This window comes from Struthio camelus, chromosome 1 (genome assembly GCF_040807025.1).
Source record: "Struthio camelus isolate bStrCam1 chromosome 1, bStrCam1.hap1, whole genome shotgun sequence".
In the NCBI taxonomy this organism is placed as follows: Eukaryota; Metazoa; Chordata; class Aves; order Struthioniformes; family Struthionidae; genus Struthio; species Struthio camelus.
The window spans coordinates 9,047,191-9,070,401 of NC_090942.1; the positions used below are offsets into that span (position 1 = coordinate 9,047,191).

General features: G+C 41.6%; 1 protein-coding gene across 1 annotated transcript in view; it reads right to left on the reverse strand.

The window, feature by feature from the left end:
* GRM3 (glutamate metabotropic receptor 3) overlaps positions 1 to 18,976 on the reverse strand; it is a 107,301-nt gene extending 88,325 nt beyond the window's left edge. Inside the window, 1 exon segment of the mRNA XM_009680513.2 lies at positions 18,920 to 18,976. Coding sequence (XP_009678808.2) covers positions 18,920 to 18,961 — 42 coding nt within the window. The 5' untranslated portion in view covers positions 18,962 to 18,976.
* Between the last annotated feature and the right edge of the window lie 4,235 nt (positions 18,977 to 23,211).

Below are 23,211 nucleotides of genomic sequence, written 5' to 3' on the forward strand. Positions count from 1 at the left end.
ATCCAGTCGCCAGATTTAAATTAAACTCAACTCAGGTGAACCCAATCAGGGAATCTGTGTTCAAAAAGGAAATCAGGAGACCTGAGGTCTTAGGAACTGCTGACTCAAGGAGGAAGAGCAGGTGTTCATGATATTGCAAATGTCTCCACGTGAAAACCAGAAGCCACTTTTTGACGTCATCAGTTGGTAGGAAGGGTATTTATTTGCTTTAATTTGTGCTACGTAACCTCCTCTACACCCAAACTGCAGAGGCTCTAAGCCTAATTCAGCTTTAGGAACAAGGAGCAGTGCTTCTGTTTAAGAATGCTAAATTTTTGGCTCAGTAAATCTCTAGTCTGGTCCTTATCATAACCAAGATAAATGTCATCTCATATGGATGATATGTAAACTGAGAAGGGCTTGCGTATTTGCATAATTTAATACTGGACCAGACTGTAGACATCACGGGATTATTGGAAGGATAACTTAATATTTTTGTAAAAGTCTGAAACACAAATCTTTCAAATTAACAAGATGAACAGTGTGCCTAGGCTTGAGTGCTTGCCAGATTTTCTGATAATAGTTTTTTGCCTCACTTTAACATAGTTTTAATCTGTCACCCTTGAAGATTATGAATAGCTAATTCACAGATCTACAAATTTTAAGGACATAGGGACCGTAATGACCTTTTAGCCTGATCTCTTGTATAAAGCAAGTAAAAGGATTTCCCTGAACTGGTTCTCGCTTCAAATCTAATATCTTAGCACTATGAATTAATTAAGAACCTTTGGACTGGGTTAGAGCAAAGGTCTCTCAAGGCCGTGTCTGTTGGTATTCAGTCTCCAACACGATCGTTGGTATACGCTTAGGGAAGCATATGTGTAACAAGACATATGTGGTGTGATCCTTTTGACAAAATCCTTTTAAAAGACATCATTTCAAAAAGCGTCCAGCCTCTGTCTAGAAGTTCCAAGTTGTTGCTTATGCGCACAGTAACAAAATTAGATTTTTTTTTTCAGACAAACTGAATTTAGGGAGGGAAAAATCCTTTTGCAGGATAAACTCATGTCCAAATAACAAAGGTGACATCTCAGAGTTTCAAATGCTCTTTGTCTTCCTTCTACTGAGGAACTTGTGTTGCAGAGAGTTCCTCTTTGGAAGAAATACAGAGCAGACTGCTGTGGAAACAGATGAGAGAGAGTGCCTGGCAAAGACCAGTGGACAGCAGCAGGAGGAAGTTTTGCTCTCTCCTGTGATCTAGCGCTTCATGTGAGGTCAGTCACGGAGCAGGATCTAGGTAAAATTATGCCTAAGGTTTCAGTCATGTGAGGAGCATGGACAAAGCTGAGCCAGGTCTGCAGGAGTCCTATCTTAGACATTTGGGTGAGATTCATTTAACCAAATGGCCACATTATACATTCGTACATCTGATCTGGTTATTCAAAAGACCCTTTATAGTCAGTGAAGAGAAAAAAACATTTTTTTGGACATGATTCCCTCTTCTATAGTGGATGTCTAAAGTAGGTCAGTTGAGTTATTCCCTAAAATTGCTGTTTTTCTCCTGACCGCAAAAGATAATTTCCTAAAAATGTAGACCTCCGCACTATGGTATGTCTTCACACTATGTCTGGTGAGGTGAATCCTGCCCTCAGATGCTGTTTTTCCTTAATTTGTACAGAGAATGAGGTTGTGGAATGAAGTGACCAAAAGAAGTTGGGATTGCTGGATATTTGTAGAAGTGGGGAAGAGCAAGTGCAATAGATTGCTACAGATATATCTTAGCTTTGTTCACAAAGTCTGAAAGCTTATTCTGACCAGGTGAAGGGCATATTGCCTTGCTGGGGGGGGGCAATGGAGAATGACTACTTGTTCTTCCAGGCTTTTGAGTGCGACTCAAAGCATTTCTGGTCTTTATAAGGGATGTGAGGCAAATCCAACATTATCCTCAGCGTTGTTATTAATCATAGGAAAAAGGATTCAGTAAAAATACATGTTTTTGATTTGAAGTGGAAAGGACAACTTGCCTTCTTAGAAATCCTTTTTATGTGAAATAGGTCGGAGACGTCTGAGATGAAATGTAACTATTTAGTTAACAGCCAGGGGTTCATAGGGAGACTAAGTGATATGAAGTTCAGACCTAGAGGCAAAATAATGAGTGTAGTTATGCGATCAGCTGAGCCTTTACAGTCACTCTCCAAAGAGAGAGAGCTCCACGCACTTGCTTGGGCTGGAGTTGCACACGACCTCGAGAGTGCTCAGGGCACAAGGTTCCCAGCACTATAGACAATGGGAAGTTTGCAGGCAAAATCGAGGGAGAACTGCTTACGTGCTAGGCATAGATCCAGATCATATTGTACTCTCTAAAGGCTAACTGTCCTCCAGTGCAGTGTGGTTTTATTCCAAAGGAATGAGCTGAGAAAATAAGCCTTTTTTGTCATTTCAGGTATTCTTCTTTACTGTCACGCTGAAAAAATCAGCATGAGAGTTAGGAACCAGAGAGGACTGTCTCCTGAAGAAGCAGGAGGCTGAAAGCAACTTGGTAGTTGATTTGTGTGTAGTTTGGAGGCTGCAGGAAAAATTCAGGGAGGAAAGTAGTTTGAAAGCATCCAAAGGATTTCATTAAGCTGTTTGCCTGCATTCTGCAGTGAAATAAGAGGATTAGCTGAACAGAGCGAGAGCCTCAGGCCCTAGAGCATGGCAGACACCCAGCAGTGAGGACCATGGAGAAATCCGCACATGTCTCTGGCCACTAAAACAGTGCGAAGGTCCTGTCAGTCAACTTTCAGCACAAGGGTGGAAAAGGGGCCTAGTCACCAAGGGGAAGCTGAGGATGGGCCAGGAAAATACTGTAGAGTTTTCAAGAAATGGCTACCAGCCTGAGGTTTATGCAAGTCAGTTGTCTCCCCGTAGCTCTGCTAGAGAAGGCTAAACCCTGGCAAAGAGCAGTGTATACGGAGGATAAAGTGCTACTGGTAACTGTGTACTCAGGAAAGATTTCTGAGCTTATCTGATTGTTTTGTGTTCAGCAATCAACATGGGAAGCACAGTAAATATTAAACCATCTAAGCCAATCTGTTTTTTTTTCCTATAGTTCTTCTTCAACTGCTGATCGTAGCAGAATAGTCCATCCAGGCAGAAAAGATTGTCAGAAAAAGCAAAAAAAAAGACATTTCTTTCATCCTTCAGACATTTTTCATCAATCCCTTTTCACCAGCAGGATCTCTTTCTTTTACCTCCAATCTAGTTTCTTTTCAAATCAATATTATTTCTTTCACCAAACACTGAGTCCTTTAATAGAATCTAAGTGTGTTCTTTAATGGGCATGAGAGATGCTAATAAATCATGGTAATAATTAGCTGGAATGATCATGCAACAAAAACTTAGTGCCATCTAAAAAACACTTAATGCATGGGCTGAAATTTCTCATTAGACTAAGAAGCATAAGGTTCTTTGGTGCTATGACTCAGAGAAGAGGGACTATCCTGCTGATGAGATTGTGCCCAAAAGCAGAAAGAAGTACTTTCTTTCGGAATACTTTTACTCCTGATAACACAACTAATTGCACAAGTTATCTAAAATATGTCTTTGTCTCTATTTCTAGTTATTATACTAAAAAAACATTACAGATGTCCCTGACTCAAGGAAAAAAAAAAACTTAGGATCCTTTGCTGTTCCACAAGTATTACTTTGAGTCTTTCCAGTATCCAGCAGCAATGAATATTTTATGGCTTGATAGGCAGTTCACTAGACTGAGATGTAAGCCGGTTTCAGAAAACTGGGGAAATAATAGCCAGACTGGCCTGAAACTCACAGTTTTCTGGATCACATCAGCAATCTCAGGCCCATCGCAAGTGTAGTCAGGCCAGATTGTGAGCAAAGCTTCATCAAGTTCAGGAGGTGAGAAATTACTTGGGAAGCAAGGAGATCTTTTATTGCAGTCCTTAGCTAAAGAAGCAATGAACTTAAATGGCAAAAAGAGACATTTAGGCTAGATAGTAGGGAAAACTTTCTAACCATAAAGGTAAGGCAGCTTTGGCACATGTTCTCTGGGAAAGGTATGGGGTCTCCACCATCAGAAGTCTTCAAGAAAACATTAATCAAACTTTTGTCAGAAATGACAGGATAATCATGACTCTGCTTTGGGGCAGGAGACAGATAGAATGACCTCCTCTTGTCTCTTCCAGCCCTAATTATGCTGCGCAAATTCCATATATCCCATATTTGCAAACTGTCTCTGTCTTTGGACCTCAGTGTAGTTACACTGATTTGCGCCACGGATTTGTATGTGACTCACGTTCACATGTCATCAACTCCTCAACAGTTTCTCACTGGTGACGACCAAGCAGTCAGGAAGCAGTATCTAGCCTCACTTAAACAGGCTAGTGAACGTACCCTGATGGAAATATTTTATTGTGGTGCAAAGATTTTGCTGCAACGTCCTCTCTACTACTTGAGTAAGTGTTTAGGAAGCAAGTAGACTGATATCTGAAAACCTGAAACTGCAGATCTTATTGATCTCTTGAAGCTATTAAATGATTGAGCAGGCAGTACACCTAGCAAATTGAAGAGCGTTGCCAGTTGGTGTAACGTGGAGGAGCTCTACTGACTTTGTTGCTAATTTATAATGGTCTAAGGTTTGCCCCACTGAATCCTGAATTAAATTTTTATATATTTGTGAACTATTTATGCTGTATAACAGATCAATACTTTTTAATTGGTCACCTGATTTGGGACAGATAAAAGGAATATTCCAGTATTCTCCAGGGTCAATATGTAGGGGCCTTAAATGGTGAAAGATACTGTGGTTTATGAATGGAAAAAAAAAATCCTGGGATGGGAAAGAAAGAGTGTGATTTACCTAAATATCTTTTCTATCTTTGACATGAATAATACATTTTCACAAACTGACGACAAACGTAATGTCCTTTTAGAAGATGACATATCATTCTTTATCTCCCTTTAAGAAAGAGTTATTAATTTTGAAAAATCTTCTCTTTCTGAATTTCTTTGCATTTTGTATGAGCCATAAAACCTCCAAGGAATTATTTGAATTTCAATACCATCTCACGCTTTTATTAAAACATACTCTAACCCTGCTTCAGTAATTATCATGAAGATAAGACCCTTATTTCTAAAAACTGAAATCTCTCAGTAATTTCAGATTTGGTTTAAGTATCCTTTCGTTAAATAATTACTGAGTAACACTATAAACAATTTCTCCGTGATAGAAAACGTCACAAATTCCTTCCTTATGCTTCTGTAGTTTCTGCTTTGCCAGTGTATTTTATGAGGATTTATTACAAATGACACCTTGAGTTAATAATATAAAATACCTACTAGTTTCATAATCATCACTGCAGTGCAGAAAGCATTAGACTTACAGTAGTTCTGCATTGACGACGTCAATAGATTTACTGCATTCATTTCCTTATGCAAATATTCCAAAAACATACATTACTTTAGACCCTTCTATAGTGTATTACCTACATATGAGGGTACCAAAGCCTATGAAAATGCAGGGTGGAGTTTAAAATTGACAGTATAAGTCTTGTTGTTCCTTCCTCTGTTGTCCTAATATCAGGCCTCCTTTAACATTGGATTCTGTGAACATATAAACTTCTGCAGAGTTCTTACAGTAAGAGAGGGGCTGTTAATGGTCTTAACATGACAGGCTAGATTGGGATTTGTAGAGAAGAAGGTGCAGCATGTTGCTTCCCCTAGAGTAGAGCAGGGACTGAACAGGCATCTGTAATGAGTCTACATGTGAATTAAGCAGAGGTTTATCATGCCTTCTCTCTCCCTGTGTAGGCATACATCGCTCTGCTTCTGCATGGTAGAGGTTACTTCTCCCTTGCCTGCAGGACAGCCTTGTTTCCTCCTGAAATGTGTCCTTGTCCATCTTTTTCCTGCTTCCCCAGGTGAAGTGTAGCACTCTGCTTTTGCCACGCTCTGCTACCCAAAGCGGGTAGTGGAAGCTCTGCTTTGCTGTTGGATGCTTAGCTGTCTCGCAGGGAAGTAAATGTTGGTAGTATAGAGAGTTATACTGTAAGATCCCTGGGGCAGAAATCGTGGACTTTGCTCAGCTGATCTGGAAAAAGAGAGAGTTGGAAGGGATCCTGAGAGATCTTCCTGATCTTCCTTTGCTGTTACCCGGAGCAGGATCAACTTTCCTTACATCTTGTCTGACTCAGTCTTGTCTTGCTTACTTTTAAACATCTTTGCTGATGGAAACTTCCCAGACTTCCCAGCTATTTATTCTATTGGCTCAGTCTCCTTACCACTACATTTGTTTCCTTATTCTAGCCTTCTCTATGACAATTTAAGCCCGTTACCTCTCTGTGACAAAGTTTAAGTCCATTTTGCTACACCTCTATTATGCCTTGTTTTTATTCTCTGGACTCTCAGTGCTTTATATTTCCTTCTTGAAATATAATGCTCAAAATTGAACACCCTACTCCTAATATGGCACTACTAATGCTGAGTAGATGGCAACATTTACACACCGTACTTGGCAGACAATATTCATGTTTATTCATCCCAATATGAAATTTGATTTTTTCACAGCAAAGTGATATCATGCTGTTGAGTCATGCTCTGCTTCTGTACCGTTAGATCCATCTCTGTACAACTGCTACCTGGTCTGTTGCTCATCTTCCCATATTTGTGACATTAACTATGTTGATAATTTTATGATGAACTTACTTTTCTCCACAAATTATCTTAGGAACCAGAATTTAGTAATCCTAAAGTGTACCTGATCTGAATGACCATTACTTTGCTGATCTTGAAAGACATGATAATCGAGTTAGATATCAATAACTCTCTGTTCTCTACTTAGCTGGCAAACAGATAGCCAATTACATGTCAAAATAACGTAAAAATAATGCATAGTAATCAGCGATCAATTTTAGAACAATTCCTTTGGGTCAGGTACAATCAACAGCACTTTCATAGACTAATATGTGGAAATATGCATAATTCTGCAGAAGAACCTATCTTAATTAAACACGGAGGGTATCTGGAATCAATACAGATGGAGAATGCGTTCACGTTAATCTTATTGAAGAAGATGTCTGTGTTTAAATTTTGTTTTAGGAAAAGAATAATGCAGAGAGTTGCAGTGACATCTTGAAGTCCTTCTGCTACTGCTGTCATGGGAGTTTGTTTGAGAAAGGTCTATAGGTTTCAAAATCTGCATTTAAAGTGATTTTATTAATAAATAAACATAGGTGAATTAATACGTGCAAGATAAATTTGGCAAAGGTAACAATGGAAATAAATAGAAGAAAAATTAAATGGATTAATACATTTAATCGGTCTTAGGTTGCCTAATGAACAATTAGCCTAGTATTTAATCCCTTTCAGTTCATTCAGTTCTGCAGTTCTTATTCTCTAAAGATAAACATGGATGATTCCAAACGTGCTTTTGTTTTTGAAACTACTCATATTAGTATTACATTGTAATCATTGGCACAAAAACTGTCTTATAAACGGGAATGAACAAAACTGGGAAATGTTAGAGCATATATTACCTGGTGCTTTAAAAAGAGGAGTTGCAAAATATTGCAGCACTTTAAATAGTAAAGACTGAGGTGACTACTGCTGATTTAATAGAGATGGGCCTTTACATGGAAGCTGTTTTTTTAAGGCTTTGAGAACAAACTGTTCAGCATCCAATCAATGGCATTACAGTGTTAGGCTCTACTAACTATGATCAGACAGTGTATTTTAGGTATCTAACTTAATTAGCGTGATCTAAGTTTAAGAGACACCTCAGCAGTTCAGACAAGTGTTCAGGACTGCTAAACTCTGAAGCCATTTGTCATCATCAGTGGAAGGAAGGAGCACCAAGCTGCATCCCACTAGTTGCCTGAATGTGTCCCTCTGTGTCTTTGTAGTTCAGACTGTAAAAAGTCCTCTCTTACATGGAAACTAACCACCTTTTTCACCCAGTTCATCCAAGCAGTGCTTATTTAGCAGCCTCAGTGTGATGAGGTTAGATACAGGGTGGAGGAAAGGGGCTACTCTCATCCACAGTGGTAGCTTGTGCTGTAGTATAGAGCCAGTCCGGTTAAACCTTCAAAGCAGCTGCTTGCTTGTCCAAAGGGAATTTAAATTAACAGTCAGGAACTAATGAGATGGACCGAAAGTGTTTGAACTTACTGAGATATATTAAAATATCATATTGATTAGTTTGAAGGCTAGAGGGGACCTTTTTGTTGCAATGTTAAGGTGCTCCATGAAATGCTGTAGAGAATTGAGTCAATGCTTTTCATTTTTTCTTCCTGTTTTGTGTGCTAATTGCTGATCTCATCTGCATGATCCTACTAGCTGCAAAGTATTCTCTGAGGACCCTTTGGGGCAAGTACCTGTCGCTGCTCCATCAGGACCCCTGTAACATTATTTGTGTCCTAGCCAGCTTGAGATATGTCCTAGGCTGGCCAGGGAAAAGTTTATCTTAAACACAGAAGATAAATTAAACAAGAGAGGCAGAAAGTGTGCCTAGGAGGCATGAGGTTCTGGATTCTTGCCTAATGCCATGCTTATCAGGCTTAATGTAGATGAACTCTTGTGTGAGTTTGCCAGGAGCAAAGTCAAACTTCTCATCTGAGATTTCCTGATGCGTTGCTCCATAGTCATGATACTTAAAGCAAGAGCAGCTTCTGCCTTTTCACAGTCCTATAGTTGGACTACCCAAATGTCTGTATCCGTCACTAATCTCTACAGCGTTCACTGGTACATCTTAGGCTTGGTGTTGGCCTGAAGGCTTCCTTGTACAAATGGCTGCAGAGGCATCCCTCCATGATCAGTGAACCTCTGCTTGGTTTCCACAGTGCTGAGACCCTGCAAGATGGAGATTTCAGGCCTCCAGGGAGCTTGTCTTTGACTTACAGACCATCATGCTGTTGGCTGAAGTTAGTGATGACGATAGTCACTTCCCATCCATACTCAACAATGCAGCAGTTAAGCATCCGTTTATTTGGCAATGATTGAATGAAGAGAAGCCATTACCCTAATAGGTATCTGTGATAAAGATAGTGCAAAAGTTGATTTGAACCATCTGAGGAATTTTCTTCTGAAATGTGAGTGTGGATGGGAGGACAGGCTATTGTTTAGTTGGAGCCACATGTATTTGTGAACTAGAAATGAATGACCAGCATCAGTCAAGACAAAAAAGCAGCAAGCTGGAAGGTGATAGGTAGGACAAGCACGTTAGAATGGTCCTGAGAGACTTAGAGAGCTATTTAGGCAAAATGCAAGCTGGAGTGAAGCTTGGAGCATATAACAAAGAAATGGCACGAAGGATTTTTTTGAGGAATGTTGTATTTAAGATAAGTGAAGTAAAGTCATTCATCAGCTATACTCATCTATCGGGTACAGGTTCAAATGGGCAACTGGAAAACGTCCAAAAGAAAACAGCAAGAATAACAAGATTCTAAAAAAAGGGCACAGCTGAAAGAAAAATAGTTATTTTATTGAATCAGTAGAAGAGAAGGCTGAGGGGAACATTGCATAAATGAATGTTAAAAAGCCGAAGCCCAACAACTTTGCTGTGTAAAAGGCTGGAGTGAAAAGGAAAGTACTAAACTGCTCTTAATTTCTATGGCAGAGAAGACAAGAGCGATAGGCTCAATGGCAAAGAGTGGGATTCAGTTAGATTTTAGGAGACTTGCTATCTTTAAGAGCAGTAAAGCAATAACATATACTGTTTTAGGAGGCTCTGGAATCTCTGTTCTTGGAGATTTTAGAGGGAGAGGATCAACAAATAATAGGAAAGGCTCACAGATAGTTTATATTATCTTTGGATGGCGGGGGGATGGATTAGATGAGGTCCCTATCAATGTAATTATCTATGGAACTATAAACGCTATGTTTAGGAAAATGGAATATTGTGTACAGTCTTTGAAAATGAAAACCTTACATCAGGAAGGCCTCTTTCTATCCCTTTCTATACTAATGGATACTACATCCTTGCAGGGTAGATCCTAATTGGAAGCGTGCATCCTTTTCAGGAAATTGTAGGGACTTAGGAACTCTATTATTCTCTGAAACTGCTCCCTGGACACTGATTTAAAGCATCTAGGTCTAAATGGAGCTATTTGCCTGCCTCATTCTGTCAGACTGGTGAATATGGAGTAGACGAGCAGGTTGAACGAATAAGTGGAGTCTTGGCTCCACCTTCTTGCCTACTGATCAAGGTGCCAGGATCGAGTGAAATTTTAGGGTGTAGCAATATTTCTCATGGATAAGCAGGAAACGAGGCATTGCTGGGTCACACCACTTCCTGCTGCTACATCTGGGTGGTGCAATTCATCCTTTGCCCAAGATGCCTGTGCTTCAAGTCACCTTATACATCCTACAACCAGGAGTTACTTCCAGACTAGATTCTGCTTCCCTTCTTCATCCTGAATAATGCCACTGGGAAAGTGTTCATCTGCACTTGATCCTCAAGGCATTAATGTTAAGCTCCACCTCTCAGCTTTGTCCTATATACCTGTTTCTGGGAGAAATCTTGGTCAGATCGACTGGTATTAACGAGAAATTTGTAGTCTGTAACGATCTTGAAAATGACAATAAAACAATAAAAAAGGAAATCAATCTTTCCCTGTTTGTCAAAGGTTTCTAGTGCTGTTGAAGTGCTTGATATTTCACATAGTCTTTCAAATAGTGTTTGAAACTGTTAAAATAAAGATACCTTTCCCACATTTTCCTTCTCTGTCTTTCACAAATGGTGGTTCTCTTGACCTTCTTTTCCTGTCTTTCTTTGCTTAGAGGATCAAAGCTCTTCTGTTTATTTCTTTTTCTCCTAACCAGCTTCTGGAGTGTTAAAAAGCACCATCAGTATACTGAGTTTACATTACAAACAAGTTAAAATTCCCAGTCTCTCAGAGCTTTTCTCCTAGGATACCAAGACAAGCAAAGTTCAGCTAAACTGCACAATTAATCTGAGATCACTTCTGAATGAAGAGGAAAAGGCTGTTTTAAGCATGGCCATTCTCTTCTTGAAGATTTAAAGTCTGCTTCAGAAAGCAAAAATTATTATTCTCTGAAAGTTATCTCCCTTTATTTGTATTCTTGGAACTACCCCCTTGAATCATCTTCCCCTTCCACTCATAAAATCGTCTTAGTGAATCGACTGTAGGATTAGCCATATGCAAATATAGTCTTATCGACAGCTGCATTGACAAGGTAGTGGATGAAAAAGGACACTGACTGTACATTGCTTTTGCTAGAACAGCAATTGTTTTCGTTCTGCTATGAAGACCCTGAGACAGACAGCTGATTTGTTGGTTCTGAAGAAAACACTCTTCTTCAAGGTAAAAGTATCCTGTTATAATAGTAGAATGAATAAACGTGTGGTGGCTGGTTTGGAGGATTTGGCTGAAACAGACTTCATCGCTGATGTACCACTCCTACATAAATGTTTACTACCCTCTTCTCGGCTTTTGAGAGCAAAGAGAGTAACCTGATAACTCAATCCAGGACATCAATCCCGTGTAGAATGGGTGTACACCTCTATAAGAAAACACATTGTCTATTGATCTCATTGTCTGTTATTGTCAAAGCTCGTCAAAAGCCCTATGGTTGCAAGGAAGAAAGTAAGCAAATGCGGTTAAAAGAGCCCAAGGGATGACATCAAAAACAGTTTAAGGGTAGATTTGTCAAGAGTACTTTAGCATATTTGAATAATATTTGGAAAAAAATACTAAGAAGATTCCTTTAAGCTTTCTAAATTTTCTAGTAAAATATCACTCTCTGTTGCACTTTGTAGACAGAGATTTCAAAATGACTAAAAGCAGACCCTTATTAATGTCTATACAAATAATGTGCTGTACAGGCTAGCAATGCAAAATATCCTTTTCATAACATTTTTTCTAAATTTTATTGTAGTATTACCACTCAAGCCATGATTTTCCCCCTTTTTACAAGAGAAAGACCTAATATACTGACAATATATATCTTTTAGCAGGTAAAAACAATGCGTTTCATCTTTTGTTTACTCGAACATCTAGAATCTTTTAAAGTGGAACCCAATCTGGTGTCAGTTGACAGAAGAGATTTCCTTTTGACTGTATGAACTAACATAAAAATGTCATTCAAAATCAATGACAAAAAGCCAGAAAGTCCATGGCCGTATTCTCAGTTTCAGAGTGAAATTCAACACTCAAATAAATACAAAATCTCAGCAAAAACTTTGAAGCTTTTTGCAAACGTCCTCTTCTTGGCAAAGCCAATTATATTATAGCATAGAATACTGATTTTTAAACATTCGTGTAGATTAAGATCATTTTTGACTTTCCTTAGCCATGTGTACTGATTCCAGCAATGGCTTTGGATTAGTAAGAGTAAAGAGGAAGAGTAAGAATTTCAGAACCCAACCCCATATGTTTTAGTACACAGTATCTTTTTCTTTCTCTCCGCCTCCATCCTTTCATCTATCTATCTTCTCTTCTCATGGAAATATATGGGAGTAATGGAAAAAAAAAATCATTTAATCTCTCAATGTGATATGAATTCTGGAAACATCCCAGAAGTTTGCATTGTGATTTTTGACAGATCTCTCTGTCTATGAGATTCTTACAGTAGGGTAGGTACTTTCAGCTAAGCATCATTATGTATTTATCGCACACCTGTAGATGCATAGCATTATCACAGCAATAGCTTCTCACGCTTTCCTAAAAATCTCTTCACTGGATGATACAATTATTTTGAATGCATTGAATAATAGCAAAAAATATACACAGTAATTATAAAATAACATAGAAATCGCCTGACAGAAAGCACAAGATCAAGAATAGTTCAGCCAAAGACTTCCTATGAAGTATACATATAGAAATATTCACACAAGCACAGCCACAAGTCTTCCATCAGGAAGATGTTTCTCATACAAGCTGGAGCCAGTATAGGATAGAAGGAGTCCTAATCACAGCTACGTTAGATAACAGAGATGCCAACCATGCAGATGCTGTAAACTGTATATTTAGATCTTCAAGCGGCCAAGAACTGTGGTGCATATCCTACTCAAGAGAACCAGTGTCAACAACGTCAAGGAAAGTCCAGGATCCTCTAAGGCACACGCAAGCTTTCTATAGGGCTCCCCTTCTCACCAGAGAGGCAGAGTGTATCTAGCCTGCAATTCACTTTCTTCCCACGACACCGGGCTTGGGTTGCCCAACAGGGTTGCTCCTGCACCATCACAGTCCTGCTGCTGATTACATAGTGGTGCAACGGGGAGCTATACTGGAATTGCTCATGGTCCTTACAAAACCAACAGCTGGGAAAAAAACAAAACCCAAACAAACAGAATGTTGTATCTTTTCACTTGCCACTGATGAAAAAGCATTTAGGGGCAGACTCGAAAAGATCTTAGTGCCTGCAGAGTCAACACCTGACTATTGCAAGAAAGTCTCTAGCAATCCATTCCTTTTGCAAATTAAGCAATTTATTTAGATGTTAAAACGGGGGTTGTAAGATTTTCAAGTCCTTTTGAAATGATGTCCCATCCTATACTTCATAGGTCAGTGTAACAGCCTTTGGTTTGACCACATAGAATTCAGTGATTATTACAGATCAGTGATGTCCCGGGGTGCTAGATTTGGCATCTGCCTCTGGTTTAGCTGGAAGAGGTTTAAAGAGTCACACCATGCAGTTAGGCAGCCTCTCATCAGCTACAAATCTCAGCCAGCCTCTCTGTAGGGCTAATTCCAGGGAAGAGTCCTAGCATTGCCAAATCTCAGACTCAGTAAATTGCCTGCAGGGTTCTCCTTTGCAGACTGCAAGGTAATGTCTCAGTCAGCCTAACAACACATGCTTCTGAGCACCAGCCACCACAAGCACAGGCTTTGCAGAGCGCTGGATTAGACAGTTTGTGGATCAGCTATTAGGACAGTAATCTCCCCAAATGTGGCACTATAGGCAACACAGAATACAAATTGCCCCTGATTTGTGTGTGGACTCATTTGTGGAGCTTTCCACAGAAATGGAAGCTAATGTATGAATCTTGTTATTTTCTCGAATGTAGGTGCACTTGGTTACTACATCCTGCACATTTTCTGTTTGCTCTGTTTTCCATCAGCAATGTCATCTCCTGGGCAAAGGTTTTTCAGTTTTCAGGTTCGTTTCAGCTCCTTCCCCTGCCTCCTCCTCCTCTGCACTAATGGGAGGTGCACTTCCTCACCAACAAAGCTGTATCACCCTTGGCTCCTCTTCTCCCTTTTTCTCTTTTTGGTAGTCCTTGCATCCACCCTTTGTCTTTGCTTTTCCTCAGTTTTCAGTTTTTCCAGTTCCAAACTTTTCATACTCTTTCCCTATTTCATTCTTCCCTTTGTCCTCTCTTCAAGCACCCCTCATTTTCTTGAGAGAAGTCGCAGTTCTTCTCACCCTCAATCTATACCTGCCTTTCTCAGCATCCCTCATCTCTGGTTGATTCTTAAAGAGGTACTCTAAGACTAACATTTTTATCCCTCTTCTCACGAACACCTTTCTTCTAACACATTAATTCTCCTAATAAAGTTCTGACCAACTAACTGATAGACTTTTGGTCTACCCATGATGCTTTTGACTTCCTTCTGCCCCATGTCTGTGCTTTCTTGGTTCTCCTCTGGACTCAAGACTATTTCTCTGTTGACTTCTTAGGAGACTCCATCAGACTGCATCTGCTTCTGCTGTTCTTACTGCACTGCCCCCCCTGGATTTTGCCCAGAGCCCATGCATGACGATGAATTTCCCCTCCTTCCATCATGGATATGTTATTTTGTTAATTTGTCCTCACCTATGGTCACTGTGTGCTGATATCTCGTAAGATTTCTTTGCACCACAGACTTTCAAATTCTCTTACCTTCCTCCTCTCCACCTAGCTTCTTCATCTTCTCTCTGAACACCTCAAATTACTCTGGAAAAATCAAATTTATGACATTTTCTCTGCTAGTTTGCCCTCACCTCCCTCTCTGATATTGTTTCCTTCCTCAGTCAATACCGTTGAAGGCAATCCTCTGCCTTGCTAAATTTTGCAGTTGCCACTTCTGTAACATGTGCAATATTGCCCTGCTAGTTAGACCACCTGGTAATTTCTAATCTCATTGATGAGATATTCTTCTCCATCATCTGCACCTGCTTTCCAGTCTCTTCCACTCACAACTGACTTACCAGGCCATTTACTTTTCCCCCAGCTTTAATACTCATCCGAGTCTTATTATTGCTTCTATGTTCCTTTTTTATCAAGCTATTTTTTCTTCTCTTTATTTTTCCCAGTTTGTTTCCTGCAGCTCTTTCTATTTTCCTCAAACCCTTTCTTATCTTCATAAGTCCATTTTTTTTCTCTGTTCACCTTTCCAATGGAGCATTTCAGGGTCTCACAACATCTGCTAAAAGTCTGCCCAAGTTCCCGTTTCGTCTTCGAAATGTTCATAACCCTTTCCCTCTTTATGCTCCTTGCTTGATGCATGTTCCGTATAGTTTATATAGTACATATAGTGCTTTGGATGTACTAGGAAAGTGACTTTCACGGTCAAGGTCGTCTCTACCATCAAGGGCAAGCAATGTGCTAGACTTTAAAGCACGCTGAAGGAAGCCTGTCTCGGTAGCTAGGTTAACACCATGCCTTTGCATGTGAATAAATTGGATCTTAGCAGGCTTTGAAAAGCTGCTGTACTACTATATGGGTTTTTGATATAATCTATTGATTTATACCAGGAGCCCGTAAGTTTCTGTATAAGCAGTACAATTGCGAACTACAGAAATGCTCTTACAGTCTCAGCATAGCTGTGAACGATAGCGTAATGACAGTTCCAACTACATCATTTAACATTTGATAGGACCAATATGAAAATAGAAGCAATATAGTTCTACAGCATCTTTTGGTGTAATTCGGTATAGCTCTACTAAATTCTCTTCTCTTTGACTTTAATAGGTTCATTGTGATCTACTCCAGATAAAAATTTGCTGAGTTGTTTTAGAAAGACATCTAGAAACATGATAGTATATTCCTTGCAGTATTTTTGAAATACTGAACATCCCTGAAATAAAATGTTGGAAAACCTTGTAGGGCAATAGTTAAGCCAGCAAATTCATTCAGGTCACCCACTGGATTCTGGGCTTACCTGAAAAGGAACCAGTAGCATAGATCTGTAACAGTTAAAACACTTCCAACAGCGAACTGTGTTTTGGTCCCAGTGGAAATAAGTCTGACAATTGCACTGACGATGTTCCCAGACATCATTGTGCCCATGAGAAATTCCTATTTTTTTGTCATTTCACACTTCTCCTATCAAAATAAACTCATGATTTTCAAGCCAATCTAAATTTTCATAAGAGGAAATGTGTCCCAGATTTTTCTGCCAGTTTAGGGGTAGACTATCACAGTAACGGCTGTGCTTATTAAGTTCATAGCCAGGAACAGGCGCAGAGATTTAGGAAGAAAGTGCCAGCCAAAGGCTGCAATCCGTCCTTGCCAAGAAAGGTGCCGGGCGTCCTTCCCCCACTGCCGTGCTCTGGACCATCCAGTGCCGGGTGCAGGGGCAGGGTGGCTGACCAGCCTTCTGCGGATACCCCTCCACTGCAAATGCGACCCACACGGGGGTTAAACCACAAACTCTCTGTATTTGGCAGCACTGGTGTGCTGAGCCAGAAGACAATCTTGTCTTTAACTCTCTGACCCAGACTAAGTTTGTATCACTTAGGAATAAGCATCTGGTTGAAACCAGCCGTCAATTTTATACCAATGAGCTGAAAGAAAAGCTAGTCAGTATTGCATGATCTTCTTCACCAGAGCTTATACAGCTTACCACGCTTTATATATTTTCTCACACAAACAATCATACTGTCTGATTCTGCAGCGTGTCAAACATCACTGTGTTGTTGTGTGGCATCCTGAGACTGATAGCAGGCCTAACATTTTATTAGCCAGAACAATTCATGCTAATTGATCAATAACTATTAAAAGACAAGTTTGAAAAGATAAGGTGCAGAAATCCTGATAAATATTTTATAGGGCTTGGGAAACAGCTTTCAAAAATGGAACAGACAGTGAAGTCTCTTCTGCAAGATGCTATTAGCACAGTCAACAAACTCATAGGCAGGATCCTGCGCCCCATAACACACTGCGTGGCCCTACTGGATTCACTTGGATCAAGAAAGAATTTAGCCCACTGAATTCAAAGGAAAAATTGCAAGATGACCCTAGGACAGTTGACATTAGGATGAGGTCACTTGGTCTTATAGCATTCTATATATGGGAGTCTGTGAGTTTCACAATAATTTACACTCCATAGGACACTTCCAGGGGAGCACTGTATTTGCACAAAACATCTGTACGGCTCTTTCTTTAAATGCCAGCATGTCTCCTTAAACCTTCTTCATTTCTAAATTAAGCTCCATTTATGTAATGCAAACTACTGAACTGAATGATACTGCTTTTCTTACATATTTATTTTTATTTGGCTTTCCAGTCTGATTTATTAGTTTGCTTCTTTAGACTTTAATTAAGTATAAAAATGTAAGTGGGTCCAGAAAGATACTTTACCCTTGTCTGTTGCTTTAGATTCACTCTTTTAATGAGAAGATTAGAACCTTACTCCTAGACAAGGTGTTAAAATTCGCCTTAAAAACTTTACTTCCAGAAGCTGATAAGTAGGTCATCAGCACAAGTAACCCAGACAAAGAACAACAGCAACTAAAAAGACCTCTCAGCTCTGGGACAAAATTCTTGGTATAATATATTTGAAGTTAATGGTACTTTGCTTATTTTTTAGTTATAGAGCAGTAAAGCAATTGGTGGATTTTCTATTTTAAAGCGGTATTTATTCTTTTACATCTACAACAGGACTCTGAAAATGCTGAGAGCAGCAGTGCATTCTTTTTTCAAATGAACAAACAAAATAACCACACAAATTAAAATACGATTTTTTTTTCCAGTAGAAGACAAATTAGCTCCCATTGTCCTTCGCAGTTATCAGTTTGTTAAGAATTTTCATGGATTGTTGTAAAGAGTGGAAACATTACGAGAGTACAGTTTTCCTGTTACCCCAAATGTGAATAAAATGCCTCAAAGTGTAATTTTCCCAAATGTAACCAGGGAAGTAACATTTTCTTGCAACAATTGCATTCATCAACATAAACAACAGCAGAATAAGCCATAACAATTTAAGTGGATTTGAAGAAAATGCAAAACAAAGTAGAGTCATTTTCCTAAAATATGCATTTAATCAGGTGGGTTGTGCGCTTTTCAAATTGTTTTCATGCATATTTAATCAACCTGAGACATATACTTATGCAAGCTGAAATAGGTACCAGTCTGTGTCCCAGGCTGTTCTGTTTCACAGTCTTCTGATGGAGATTTTTTTTCCACTTGAATTAATTATTTAAAAAATGCTCTAAAATCATCTTCAGCAGGTGGCATGGACTGAGAGAAAGCCAAAGAACTCAGAAGCTAGCAGCAAATCCTTGGCTCAGTTCAATGCAGTGTCAATGAGATGCCAAATTTTCACAAATTGCTTGTTTTTTATCAAGATTGCTGAAACGTAGGGATGGGTGTGTGCGCAAAATGATGCACTGAAGCACTATGATAACTTAGGGGGAAAAGTCCCCCAAATCTATCCCCCTCTAAACACTACCTACACACATGCATAAAGAAGCACTTTCTCACGCCCACATGGGTGTCTCAGTAGATAGATATGTGTGCCTGACACACATGGAGATTAAAAATATGTACCCACACACCTTTAGGTCTGCACACAGAGTTAGATAAACACCATCTAGGAATAAATGCACACTTCTATACATCTACATTTATACACACCTATATGCATCCAAGCACATATGGGCATAGGCACACACACACACACACACACACACATACACATAGCGCAACATAGGAATGTATGTCAGACACATGCACAGGCACATACTAGAAGCACATTCCTGTAGCTGGATGCATACTTACATAGACAAATAGATGCACAGGCGTATATGAGGGAGAGTTCATATTGACTCGATCATCCCTGCTAATTTATCCTTTCCTTTTGAAGCTTTCCAATTTTAGGACCTGGGATCAGCCAGGTCCCTGCAGGAGAGAGTCCTCAGGAAGAGCAAAGCCCTTATAGTGTTTCTAAGGTTTCCCCTCTCTCCCCCCTCTCTCCCAGCAGCAGATACAGGGAGAGGAGCCAGGTACCCAGCAGTGGTCTCCCAGCTGCTCCCTTGGCACTTTGCACCCTGACTTAAAACACACTCCACATCTCCTCCCCTTCCCCCCAGGGCTTGCCTCTGCGAGAGCTGGAACCTCCAGGCAACATCTGGATGCAGCGGCTCTCCCCTTGGCAAGTCAGCCCCTTGCACTGCCTCCCCCTCTCCAGCTGCAGAGCAGCAGGGTCTCCTTGCACCCTACCTGCCCTCCGCAGGGGTGTGAGCGCCCTTGCCAACCTCCATCACCTTCCCTGGCTCTTGGCTGAGCAATCATGCCTCCTGCCGGCTCCCCCCTTTGCAAACCACCTCCCTAAACTTTTTCTCTGGCTGCATAGTCTGCAGCCCCTCGGTCAGTGGCAACCTCTCATCCGGCAGGATGTGGGATGCAGGGACTGGGAGGTGGGGAGCAGGCTGCAGGGATTGGGATGCAGGGACTGGGATGCAGAGACTCAGAATGCAGAGACCCAGGCTGCAGGGACTCACGATGCAGGGACGCACGATGTGGGATGCAGAGAGGGGGGGTGCAGGATGCTGGTACTCAGCTGCTTACCGTATGGCGAGGGTAAGTCCTGATGAGTCTCTCTGGCTGCTCCTAGGCATCGCGGGCCACCCAATGGGCTCGTTAAACATCCACCGGAGAGTCTTGCCCCCCAAACTTGTGTGAGCTGCTTCCTCTGGGAAGAGTCATGCTTTCTCCCCCCCACCCTGGACCGAATCCGAATGGAAACTCATCAAGGCCTCCAAAACGGTCGGGGGGTACGGCTGGGGAGGGAGGAGAAGGAGAAGGGGGTAATGGGAGAGAGCAGCTGCGGTCACCAACTAATCATCCACTTCCTTCCCCTCTCTCCTGGAGCAGCCGCTTCCCGTTCATCTGAGCAACTTTGGCTCTCCTCAGCCAGGCAGCGCGGGTGCCGCCGCTTCTGGCTGGGCTTCCCTTTCGCCTCCTGGCATCTTTCAAGCTCTCCTCTCCTCTCCGGGCTAAGGGGATTGGTGCAAAGCCTTAAATTAGGCGGCGACTTAGAGTTGCAAATAAATAAGGCTTTAAACAAAGCTTTAACACCTAGAGTCGCGGAGACAAGGAGGGCGAGCCGGCCGGCCTTTGCAGACACTGCCTCTCCCCGCGAGTGCGTGCGGCGCTGCGGCCGGCGGGGGGCTGGCTGGGGCTTATCCCTAGCACTTAGGCACTGATTGCTTTTCCAGCCCTAACTTGGCAGCTGGCTGAGGGGGCTCTGGCCGGGCGTCCCCGGGCCGCCGTGCCCATGGCGCGGGCGCGGGTGCGCGGCGCGGCGCTCCCCGCCGCTGTTTAACCGCGGCGCGGCGCGGCGCGGTGCGGGCAGGGGCGCAGCCCGCGCCAGGGGGGGCCGCCGCGCCGCCGTCGCCTGGCAACGCCGCATCCCTGCCCCGCGCATCCCTCTCCCCGCGCCCCCATTGGACGGCGCCTCGCCGGGGCGCGCCCCCATTGGACGGCGCCCGGCCGGGGCGCGCCCCGCCGAGGATGCTCGGGCGGCGCGGTCTGCCGCGGCGGCTCCCCGCGCCCCCCAAAGCGCGGCGCGGGCGGCAGCCCGAGCGGACACCGCGGCTCACGCTGAGGCGTCCAGCGCGTTTTATCGCCGTCCTCCTGCCTTCTCCCTGCCTGATATCAAACCAGCGGCTCTGACAGATTTGCATCTGCTCTACATCTCTTAGCAAAAAAAAAATATATATATGTGTGTGTGTGTGTGTGTGTGTGCATGTGTGCATATATGTGTGTGCATATATATATGAATATATACATACATACACATGTGTATATACAAACATATGCACTAAATATCTCTATATACTCTCTATACACTATATATTATATAAACTATATAAGCACACATAATGTATATATACCACATATATAGTGTATATACACACATACATATATACACTTTGCATGTGTGTGCATATTTGAATATTTATATATAAAAATATACAAATATGTACTTATATATGTGGATATCGAAATATGCATATCCTGTGTATTCCAGCTGTCTGTATTCTGTCTGTGTATTCTAACTCTCTCACACAAGAGGAGAGAGGAAAAATAGTTACTAGGGTGGAACGCGGCAGAGTGCAGACACAAAAGGAAAAAGGAAGCTGCATTTTGTGCTATGCATATTTGAAAATCAAAGGTTTGGAGACATGGCAAATGTATATGTTGAGATGGTTATCACTTCTGAAGCACCACCGGGAGTGTTAGCAGAAGGTAATGGTCATAAAGAGGGAATTTAACATCATGAGGTGAGTGTGCTGTGTCAGAGTCAGTGAGGGTAGATGGGCTGACTTCAGAAAGGGTGAATTTAAACGGTGCTGCATGGGGCATTGCTGGTATCACATTTGGCTTCATTGCTCATTCTCTGCTATGGGGGACGGCGAGTAACAGCTGCTCCCTGCTAGTGGAGCGTAGTGTGGAGAGGGTGTCCGTGAAATCTGAACACCTCCCTCTCCATCACAGCTCTAGGTGGGATGCTTTGTGAATTTCTCACCTCTGACTGTTTAGCAGGGAGAAAACCATTACCCGCTTCTCCCCCGTGGACTTGCTCCAGCCCAGCTCCCCATCTGCGTTGCATAGACATTTGAGTACAGCAAAGAAAGAGGCACTGCTGTCATAAGCTGCAATCCAGCAACTCACAGGGGGCCCCTATTGTTCCAAGCAGGCCAGTTCCAACGAGGAATTAAGCCAGTTCAAAATAAAATGAAATAAAGAAATTCTTTCGCTGCTATTTAATATTTAATGTTAAGTTATTTAACATCTGCTTACTTTTGTGATCTAGCCATTACATTTGAGCTACTTGGCTAATTTTAAAGACATTCGTTTTTGGAAGCCAAGGACATTTGCTAAGATGTATGCACGCGTGAAACTGTTTCATTAGGGACCTCAAAGTGAAGCAGGAGGCAAACTGAAGGACTCTAGTCCCTCTCAGGGTTTCACTAGTAGAAGCTAGATTAAAATGTACATGAGGTGACACAGTAACATCAAGGTAAATTGAAATAAGTAAGAAATCAGTACCCTGTCATTTAAACCATAGCACAGTGTGACAGACAAGCCTGGCATTCCTTTTTTCAGACTCTTGAAGGCTAATTGTCAGGAAAGTGCAGTGGAAGGGAGGATCTGGTTCTGCATTGCCTTGCACACAGTAGTCATGGTGCAAAGTGAGTGTGAAGGTAATTTTTTTGGTTCGGTAGGATTTAAAATCTACTGTGTACGAAATCGGTCCACCAAGTGGAATTCATTTGGCTTAGAGATATTGTATGATTTGCAGCAGGGAACTTAGGGGCAAGGAGGTGATGTGGCCACTCATGCCTTTGCTTTGAGAGGCCTCTTTGCACTGATGGTTCACTCCTTTTTCCCTGCATGCTGCCACGCAAGCTCTAAGAAAGCCTCCTAACACTACAACCCCTTGTGTTTGCACCTGATTTACGGCTACTGGAAGCAGGGCAGCAATCCTGCTGTACTGACCAAGCTGTAAAAGATGACGCAAGGGTGTCAGCCCCACATTCTTCCTCAGCTGCTTCTCCTGCGCAAAGGCGTCACGTTTTATCCCTGAGAAAACATCCCGGTCATCACTGTGATGCACAAGGTTGTGAAGCTGGAGCTGCCTTAATGTGCTCTTTCTGCCAGTGTTCCTGTGATATCTTTTGTCTTGTGAGCTCTTTGGGACAGGGCCTATCATTTTTGTTCCATATTTATAAATTCCCTAGCACAAGAAGGTGCTAAATAAGGTCCACACATAGGGCAACTCAGCATCCTGAAAGTTAAGAAAATTTTCAGTATTAATATATAATAGCTTAATTAATTCTTGTTTACAAAATCCTTGAATGTATTCTACTGCATGCTCCCCTGCCAGCAATGAGGATGTGGGAACTTCCAGTTTTCAGAGAAGCTTAGTTTAGAAAAGGATACCAAAACAGGATTCAGGACACCTTATCTCAATCTATGAATATGGCAGAACTGTTATTATTTTTGTAGAAAAAATAACTACTTCTGTTCCCTTTTGAAATACCCTGTGCTATGTCCAGTGTGTT